At 39.2% G+C, this 10,507-nt stretch overlaps 1 protein-coding gene across 1 annotated transcript; it reads left to right on the top strand.

The window, feature by feature from the left end:
* Positions 1-3,471: 3,471 nt before the first annotated feature.
* Positions 3,472-4,583, top strand: LOC103508015 (short-chain dehydrogenase/reductase family 16C member 6; the record flags this gene model as incomplete). The annotated part of the gene is given in 2 exon segments (XM_008472542.2): positions 3,472-3,597; positions 4,172-4,583. Coding segments are annotated over 2 exon segments (199 nt in total), but the record flags the coding sequence as incomplete, so codon positions are not given.
* Positions 4,584-10,507: the final 5,924 nt, after the last annotated feature.

Below are 10,507 nucleotides of genomic sequence, written 5' to 3'. Positions count from 1 at the left end.
AGTAAAATATTAAACATTAAAAAAATTATAAACATTTAAAATAAAATATCTACCAAATAAAAATATCTTTAGTTCGTAGGTACCTAGGTATTTTTGGTCAATCAGGCCATTCGACAAGCTAGCTTTCTCAAAACCAAACTCCTGCCATCTTACCGTCATTGCATCAGAGAAACGGGCAGAGAATTGGTTCGTGTTCTTGGTAAAATATGTAGAAATCCATTAATTCCTTGGAGTTATGGTCGGGTTATCCGAAATCCACCCCCGTATCCAACAGTTCTCGAATTCGCCGACAGGTTTATCCTGTTGGCGATCGTTGGTTGGGTGGAAGAGCTCACAGTGTGAGAATCCTGCCATTAAAGCCTAAAAAAAAGAAGAACTTCAAAACGACATAAATTACCATGGGTCACCAATGTCATCATAGATAGGTACTAGTACGAGTAGGTTCTGAATTCTCAAGCCAAATCGTTGATCGTTGGCAACTAAAAACTGACCATCGAAATTTTGACCCGATTACATTACTTTCCTTCCTATAGGATAAGGAAAGTAAAAAGGAGACGGATTCGAAGAAATAAGAAGAAGAGGTACCTAGTTTAGTTGTACAGCTAACAGCTATACACTATCAGCAAAGATAAGCTGTGTTCAGATCACCAGGAACTGGTTGAAGAAGAAAGAATTTTTTATCTCTTAGTAATTATTATGAGTGTAGGTATTCAGTAAAGAGTAAAGAGCTTTTAGTATTCAGTAAATTTCCCTTTGCTAAAGGAATAGCAAAGGTTGAGTGCGAAGGGCATCCACTCGAAAAATTTACAGCCAAAACCAAATGTCAACCCAAAGCAATCACCCTAGTTAGGGCTGATTGAGAGGCTGACAAAAAATGCCGATCTCGTCTATATACGGGAAAAGGCGAAGAAAAAGAAGAAGAGTAATTTTATGAGTGTATAATATCCATTTTATTCTTTGTTACATTCTTGGTGAAAACCTATATACGTACATAGGTTTTCCCATTTTTTAATGCAGTCCATGAGTGCACGAGTATCTACATATCCATTTTATTCTTGTGTTTGTTGCATTCTTGGTGAAAACCTATACGTACATAGGTTTTCCCATTTTTTAATGCAGTCCATGAGTGCGCACGAGTATCTACATGTGTATAAAAACTCTCATCTTCATTAAAAGTTTTATTCATACTTGGCAAAATGTAGGTAGGTATTCCCATATTTAATACCTATTAAAATTACAATGTAGGTACAAGGTAGGTACAATGTAGGTACAAGGTAGGTACAATGTAGGTACAACTATACCTACATACATATGTAGGTATAGTTATTTAGTATTTAGAGGGCTTTAGTATTCAGTCCGTGGTTAAATACTGTATTAATAGTAGGTACCTTCCTAACAAAATTATTTGCTTAACACAGTAACTTCTTTGCTATTGGGTGGCACTAAGTAGGTAGGTACGTACCGGAATAAATCGCTTAGTGAATTTAGACCTCACTCAGAAGTCAGACTTCCAGAAAAGGGCTCCGACAGGGCCGTTGAAGGCCACATTAAGCCCAAATGGCTTGATGGGTACAAGTTTTTCAATGTCTTTGAACTTTGAACAGTAGGTAGGTACGTACCGGAATAAATCGCTTAGTGAATTTAGACCTCACTCAGAAGTCAGACTTCCAGAAAAGGGCTCCTACAGGGCCGTTGAAGGCCACATTAAGCCCAAATGGCTTGATGGGTACAAGTTTTTCAATGTCTTCGAACTTTGAACAATGACATTACGAGATAAGTCGAAAACCCGCCCGTTTAGTTGTCTCTGAAGGCTTACTTTCTCTCTGACACCTTACTAGTGGGTTTATGTCAAAACTTTGAACAATAACATTACGAGATAAGTCGAAAACCCGCCCGTTTAGTTGTCTCTGAAGGCCTACTTTCTCTCTGACACCTTACTAATGGGTTTATTTAACACGCCACGTTATTGAATAGGTAATTCAGGTAATTGTAATGAATTATCTATCCAGCAAAATCTAGAAAAACTTGGAATGAAATCAATTTCAAAGTCAATGGAAAATTTCAATCCAATTTTCCTGTTGTAGATAGAGGTGGAAATAGGTTATTTTTCCCTTTTTTTAAAGCAATTTTATTTGTTTGTAAACATGATGATTTAGTTGAAAATTGGAGTTTGTATACTTTCTCATTGGGGTATGCATTGCGTTAAACCATTGAGGTATCCAGATACCTCAAAACTTGGAATGAAATCAATTTCAAAGTCAATGGAAAATTTCAATCCAATTTTCCTGTTGTAGATAGAGGTGGAAATAGGTTATTTTCCCCCCTTTTTTTAAAGCAATTTTATTTGTTTGTATAAACATGATGATTTAGTTGAAAATTGGAGTTTGTATACTTTCTCATTGGGGCATGCATTGCGTTAAACCATTGAGGTATCCAAATACCTTGTACCTTGGAGTAAAGGAGGAAAAATACTGATGAATAGGTAGGTAAGCTGGCTGAGTTATCTGGGAACAATCGGACTCTTATCTCTTAGATTTATCTTTCTGTGCTGCTCTGTGTAGCGAGCTTAAGACTTGTGGCGAAGTGTGTGAACGTGAACAGTGAGAAGAAAAACACGGAAGGAGAGGAGGAGGAGGAGGAAGAAGAAGAAGAAGGAGGAGGAGGAGAAGAAGAAGAGAAATAATAATACTAATAAAAAAAAGATGAGGAATAACATAGAGCAGCGATTTCCAACTAGTGGCCCCCCCTCGGACTTGATTTTTGCTCTCTTGCTATGGGGTGGACTTCGAAAATGGAGCATCTACCCCCAATCCCTTCAATAAAATCTTGGATGCGGACCTGCTCCCCTGTGTATGTGGCCCGCGAAGTACCTACCAATGTAGCATGTGGACCGCATACACATGGAAGTTGGAAATCCCTGACATAGAGAATAAGAAGATAGAGAAGAACTTCAAAACGACATAAATCACCATGGGTCACCAATGTCATCATAGATAGGTACCAGTACGAGTAGGTTCTGAATTCTCAAGCCAAACGACCTCCTGCATATTCAGGAAAATAAGAATGAATGTATTATTAAATTCTATCATGAAGAATGTTCATGAAGCCGATTACGGTCAATTTCACAAGAATTTTGCCTCACTATTTCACATAATGTGCTACCTACGTAGGTACCTACACATACCTAATCATTATCTATCTAGGATTATAAATACCTACTAGATAATCTATGTAGGTATTTATGAAACCATGAACCAAGACCAAGTTGTTATGTAGAGCACATTGCATATCTAATCTGTTACCAGGCAGCCATACAAATTTATTGTGCAAAGGGAACACATTTTGTATGAATGCCTGGAAACTCTGTTAAGTATGCAATGTGCTAAACACAAAACACAATCCGACATCCAAGTTGTCCTCTAATGTCCTTGCGCTTGCATAATTCTAATCCCGAGTAAATTTTACTTTCAGATTTCCCAGTCTGTTGGGACTGCTCTCACCCAAAGACGCTGCTAGCCATATAATTCGCGCTCAAAGGAGAGGGGAGAGCCAAGTCGCCGTCCCCAATGGTCTGCTTCATGTCAACAACTTCTGCAGGTAAATTTATACGTAGAACTTTATTTCTTTTATTCTGAAGAAATAAATAACAATTTTATTTCTTTATTTCTAAAGAAGTAGGTAAATAATAATTTCTTTTATTCTTCAGGTACCTAAATTACAACTCTGTTTCTTCAATTTTCTCTACCTCTCCTTCTCTTCCTTTCCTTTTCCCTTCCCTTCCTATTTCACTTCTTTCCCTGTCTCCCTTCCTCTCCTTCTCTCTCTCTTTCTCCGTTTACTCAGGAAGTGAGTTCACAGTTTCGGTACCTGCTGTACCTATAGGTTGGTATTTTATTTTTGTATTTTCTTTTCATACTGCAAGTAGGTATACCTATTTTTCTCTACCTCTCCTTCTCTTCCTTTCCTTTAGGGAAAACCCTTCTCTTCCTATTTCACTTCTTTCCCTGTCTCCCTCCCTCTCCTTCTCTCTCTCTTTCTCCGTTTACTCAGGAAGTGAGTTCACAGTTTCGGTACCTGCTGTACCTATAGGTATTTTATTTTTGTATTTTCTTTTCACACTGCAAGTAGGTATGCTTTTTATTTTTATTAATTGATTTTTTCTCCGTTCCAGATTGATGCCATTGAAAGTTGCACGGATTCTGAAGGATTTCCTGGACAGTGGAGTGGACTCTGATTTGCTGTAGATGGAACGCGCTGCACCTTTTTCTGAGCTTGGAAATAACAAACCATTTCTGCTGTAGACTAGATGCTTGCTTGCTATAGCTTACAAATCACATCTACACAAATTGGTCTCATGCCAATCTTATATTATAAAATCAAGATCTATTCACTCATTCACATTTCACACACTGATCGCTTTATCTGAAATTTGGTAGGAATACTCCTTTTATGGTCTAGGTGTGCAAAGGATTTTGCGAAAATCTAATGGGAGCTACTGACTTTTCTGTATAAATGAGGTAGGTATATTTTATTCTTCTGAAAGGTTTCTGCTGAGAGTTCCTGTATGTGTATTGTTTAGGGTGGGTTGTTGATCCAATTGTTGTTGTTGATTCAATTGTATTTTACGAAATGAAAATACAATTTTTGGAATAAAAATACAATTGACTCAAAGACAAGCGAGTTCGAAAAAATGCTCATAGAGTGAATTACCTACTCAAGTGTTAGTTTTACCTCAACTGATACGGGAGCTACTGACTTTTCTGTATAAATGAGGTAGGTATATTTTATTCTTCTGAAAGGTTTCTGCTGAGAGTTCCTGTACGTGTATTGTTTAGGGTGGGTTGTTGATCCAATTCTTGTTGTTGATTCAATTGTATTTTACGAAATTAATGAAAATACAATTTTTGGAATAAAAATACAATTGACTCAAAGACAAGCGAGTTCGAAAAAAATGCTCATAGAGTGAATTACCTACTCAAGTGTTAGGTTTACCCCAACTGATACCGTTCTTGATCTGAATTTCTGCATTGTAGATAGGTACCTAATAAGTAGATCAGGGGTTTCCAACTTCCATGTGTATGCGGGCCACATGCTACATTGGGAGGTAGTTCGCGGGCCACAGATGTGTACATAGGGGAGTACCCCCCCCCAACTTTTCAGAAATGAAGTCCGATCGAATTTTGGGCGCCGCAGGCGAAACTTTTTTAAAAATATTCTCCTTATTGTAGCTGAACACTAAAGGGGGGTCAGTTTCCATGACATAGGGGAGTCCCCCCCCCCCCCAACTTTTCAGAAATGAAGTCCGATCGAATTTTGGGTGCCGCAGGCGAAACTTTTTTTAAAATATTCTCCTTATTGTAGCTGAACACTAAAGAGGGGTCAGTTTCCATGACTCAATGATAACAGACTACACTGGTCTTGCACGCGGCAGAGCCGGGTTTAACATTTTTTTTTTTACATTTAGGTAAGTAACCTTTTTTTTACATTTAGGTAAGTTTGTACAAATCCCAAAAAGCTTCGCGGGCCACAAATATGGTCTGGTGGGCCACATGTGGCCCGCGGGCCCCTCGTTGGAAACCCCTGAAGTAGATAATACATCATAGAAGTATTTATTTTTAGAGATAAGCTAACTGTTCAAAAAATAAATCGAAGTAAAATTTTGTACATATTTATACCTGAAGTCGTCCTTTTTATTTTAACTCCTTACTTAATGATAAGCAACCTCCGTGGCCAAATGGGTATCACACTAGGCTTGCACACCGGATGTCCCGGGTTCGATTCCCGGCCGGGTCGAAGTTTTTTCGGATCTATGCTTGGAGTTTGGGGTGCACTCAGTCTCGTGAGGACAATTATTGAGTAGCTACTACATATTTATACCTGAAGTCGTCCTTTTTATTTTAACTCCTTACTTAATGATAAGCAACCTCCGTGGCCAAATGGGTATCACACTAGACTTGCACGCCGGATGTCCCGGGTTCGATTCCCGGCCGGGTCGAAGTTTTGTCGGATCTATGCTTGGAGTCCGGGGTGCGCTCAGCCTCGTGAGGACAGTTATTGAGTAGCTAGTCTTAGTAGTAGTATCTCAAGGTTTTCGTCAATTTTCGCATGTCAGTGATTTTAACTAGATAATGAGATGACACTGAGACTTATGGTTTTGCCATTATCTTGTGGTTTTCTGGCGATAAGCTCACGCGACGGCGACGTCTGTTTCCTTAGAGATGGAGATCAGAAGATTACCAGTGTTTACATCCAAGGTTAATAGCCCGCGCTTAGTTCATCAGTAATAGTCTCAAGTTCAGAGGAAACGGAGAGACTCAAGTGGCGTAGATCACACTGGTGCCTCCACACTGTGGGTATATTTAACTTTGAGTGGGGCCGAGCTACCTAATACTTGTAGGTAATACATGTCTGATAATTGTAATACATATAGGTATACGTAATAATTGTAATCCGGTTTATATCATGTGTTTTGTACCATTTTAATAAAACTGCACATTTTTGAAGGTTAGGTTACGAAACGTATGTCTATCTCTATTCTGCTGATGAATAAATTTATTACAGTGGATCGCAGATAAATCAGGTTTTCCTTCTGTGACTTCAGGTAAAAACTTGGGACATGGGTGTCAGTTTGGACAGATTATGATCACTTAGTTCATCAGTAATAGTCTCAAGTTCAGAGGAAATGGAGAGACTCAAGTGGCGTAGATCACACTGGTGCCTCCACACTGTGGGTAGCGGTACTTAAGCATTCTAATGATGCGAAGAAGAAATCACGAACTTTTGAAGGGCAGCAACTTTACCCACAGTTGTTTCTGAAAGCTGAAGAAACTTTTGGTGGAAACACATAAATATTAACTAACCTAGCTCAGGCTGAGTGGGGCCGAGAAAAGCCATCAGCAGCACGTAATTGAACAGGTGTTTCTGTGGGTATCGGTACTTAAGCATTCTAATGATGCGAAGAAGAAATCACGAACTTTTGAAGGGCAGCAACTTTACCCACAGTTGTTTCGGAAAGCTGACGAAACTTTCGGTGGAAACACATAAATATTAGATAACCTAGCTCAGGCTGAGTGGGGCCGAGAAAAGCCATCAGCAGCACGTAATTGAACAGGTGTTCACCCATTTGTCTATCCACCTCGCGCAACGTTGTTAGCTTTAGTATTCCGTTCGGAACCATTGGGAATGCACTATCCAAAGGTATCGCCGCGCGGAGTTCCGCAGCCCTGGCTAAGTGGTACCCTTTCTTCTTCTTCTCCTCAAGAAACTTTTGGTGGAAACACATAAATATTAACTAACCTAGCTCAGGCTGAGTGGGGCCGAGAAAAGCCATCAGCAGCACGTAATTGCACAGGTGTTCACCCATTTGTCTATCCACCTCGCGCAACGTTGTTAGCTTTAGTATTCCGTTCGGAACCATTGGGAATGCACTATCCAAAGGTATTGCCGCGCGGAGTTCCGCAGCCCTGGCTAAGTGGTACCCTTTCTTCTTCTTCTCCTCCGCCTTCTTCTTCTTCTTCTCCTCCTTCTTCTTCTCTTCCTCCTTCTTCTCCCCCTCCTCCTCTTTCTTCTCCTCCTTCTTCTTCTCCTCCTCCTAGTTCTTCTTCTCCTTCTCCTCATTTTTCTTCTTCTTGGCCATTATTAGTATTAATTTTATTAATGCCCTCTTTTTTCTTCATTACAGGTGTTTACCCATTTGTCTATCCACCTCGCGTAACGTTGCTTAGCTTTAGTGTTCCGTTCGGAACCATTGGGAATGCACTATCCAAAGGTATCGCCGCGCGGAGTTCCGCAGCCCTGGCTAAGTGGTACCCTTTCTTCTTCTCCTCCTCCTTCTTCTTTTTCTCCTCATTTTTCTTCTTCTCCTCCTCCTCCTCCTTCTTCTTCTTCTCCTCCTTCTCCTCATTTTTCTTCTGCTTCTTCTTCTCCTTCTCCTCCTTCTTCTTCTCCTTCTTCTTTTTCTTCTCCTTCTTCTTCTCCCCCTCCTCCTCTTTCTTCTCCTCCTTCTTCTCCTCCTCCTCCTTCTTCTTCTCTTTCTCCTAATTTTTCTTCTTCTTCGCCAACATAGGTACATGGTTCATCTAATCACTACGGGCTAAAAAATTCTCGGAGGGACGGACCCTGCTTGTTCTTCTTCTCCTCCTTCTTCTCTTCCTCCTTCTTCCCCCCCTCCTCCTCTTTCTTCTCCTCCTTCTTTTTCTTCTCCTTCTCCTCATATTTATTCTTCTTGGCCTTTTTCTTTCGTAATTAGACTAATTAGTATTAATTTTATTAATGCCCTCTTTTTTCTTCATCTTGCAGACGGTCCTGGCATTTCTCCCGGGAATGGTGGAACGGAACAAAGGTCACGTGGTGGGGATATCCTCCCTGGCAGGCCTCAGTGGTTTGGCCAACAAGTCGCCCTACTCGGCGTCCAAATTTGGAGTGGCAGGTATGATTCTAGCAAGAAGATTGATACGGGTATACCCGTCATTTAGTATTATTTTCGAAATAACAGAGGTAAACCGCTAGTGGTAGCTAATATTATAATCATAAGTGAAATCATCTGTAAAAGCATCGAAGTACCTAAATAAAAAATAGGTATTGTATTAAATTTGTATAGAACTAAAGAATATAGAATTTGATTGACTATAGAAATATTGAAACTAAAGTACAGTGCCAACAAGAAAATAGCTTACAAGTTTAGTTATTTTACATATTTTTTTTTTAATTTTCAATGTGCCACTTGCGTCCTTATAAAGATTTAAATTTATTTTCCTCAATTTAATTGTTACGTGTGTTATAATACAATTTAACTTTGACAGTTGTTTATCTACCTAATACTTGTAGGTAATACATGTCTGATAATTGTAATACATATAGGTACGTAATAATTGTAATCCGGTTTATATCATGTGTTTTGTAGTGGATTATTGTGCTTTGATTTTTCCTTGTAGATATAGTACCTTACAATTTCAATAAAACTGCACATTTTTGAAGGTTAGGTCACGAAACGTATGTCTATCTCTATTCTGCTGATGAATAAGTTTCTTTATTACAGTGGATCGCAGATAAATCAGGTTTTCCTATTGAATCCTATTTCCCTTCTGTGACTTCAGGTAAAAACTTGGGACATGAGTGTCAGTTTGGACAGATTATGATCATGCATTCATGCTCTAAATTTTAATTTTTCAGCCATAATAGGTACCTACCTACCTACCAAACAACAAATTTTGGTACTTTTGGCAATAATTTTATCGGTGAATTTTGGACCTGGAGGTCAGTAGTAGTTCAGGTCAAAGTCTAATAAAATTGGGAAAATTTCCCATTTTCATTTCCACCTAACATCCCCAATTTCTTTTTCTTATTTTCTTTCCCATCTAACATAAAAGGATTCTTCTTCTTCTTCTTCTTCTTCTTCTTCTTCTTCTTCTTCTTCTTCTTCTTCTTCTCCGTAACATGGCGAGTGTCATACACACATAAATTAAGCCATTTGTAACAAAGGAACCTTAATGACTTAATGTGAATGACTTTTCCTTCATGTCAGCATGCTTTGATTAAGAATAGGTAACTAAACTTTGCAAGTCATTGTCATTCAACCACGTACATAACTCATCGCGTATTAAAACGTTAACCTTAAGTGCTCTGACTACTTTGTGAAAACTACTAATTCCGTGTGATGTGTAATGGTGATGATTTGATGACCTTATGTTGAGCGAAGATCCTTCATGTCAGCATGCTTTGATTAAGAATAGGTAACTAAACTTTGCAAGTCATTGTTATTCAACCACGTACATAACTCATCGCGTAGGTATGAAAAGGTAAACTTGAAGTGCTCTGACTACTTTAGGAAAACTACTAATTCCGTGTGATGTGTAATGGTGATGATTTGATGACCTTATGTTGAGCGAAGACCAACTAGCAAAATTTTACGAGTGGATGCCCTTCGCCCTTTCTTTAGCAAGGGGAAATCAGGCTGGTATACTCCCTGTTTAAAGTCCCCCAACCAGACCTATTATTTAGCGTTTTATTATGTTCTATTTTTTTAGGATGCCTCAGTTAGAGCCAGGGTTTGCAGCGATGGAAATCATCAGAGCAATGCTGGAGGAACAGGAAGCAGTCAGCATTCCTCGACATTTGTATTTCTTCGCTCACTTACTCAGGTAACTTGGAAGTTAGGTACAGAATTTTTTCAATCCCTGGAAATTGGACATTTGGAGTACAAAACAAATGAATCGGGGTGCATTTTTCTGCATGGGTGCATACTCTGCTGTCAGCCTCTCAATCAGCTCTAACTAGGGTGATTGCTTTGGGCTGACATTTGGTTTTGGCTACAAATTTTACGAGTGGATGCCCTTCGCCCTTTCTTTAGCAAGGGGAAATCAGGCTGGTATACTCCCTGTTTAAAGTCCCCCAACCAGACTATGATGACTGTGAACTAAGCTTATACAAGCAAGTATCTACCTATTATTTAGCGCTTTATTATGCTCTATTTTTTAGGATGCCTCAGTTAGAGCCAGGGTTTGCAGCG

Source organism: Diaphorina citri, unplaced genomic scaffold, assembly GCF_000475195.1.
Source record: "Diaphorina citri unplaced genomic scaffold, Diaci psyllid genome assembly version 1.1 scaffold360, whole genome shotgun sequence".
Lineage (NCBI taxonomy): Eukaryota > Metazoa > Arthropoda > Insecta > Hemiptera > Psyllidae > Diaphorina > Diaphorina citri.
Note: the sequence above shows the minus strand (reverse complement) of the source record. Positions and strands in the feature narration are given on the sequence as shown.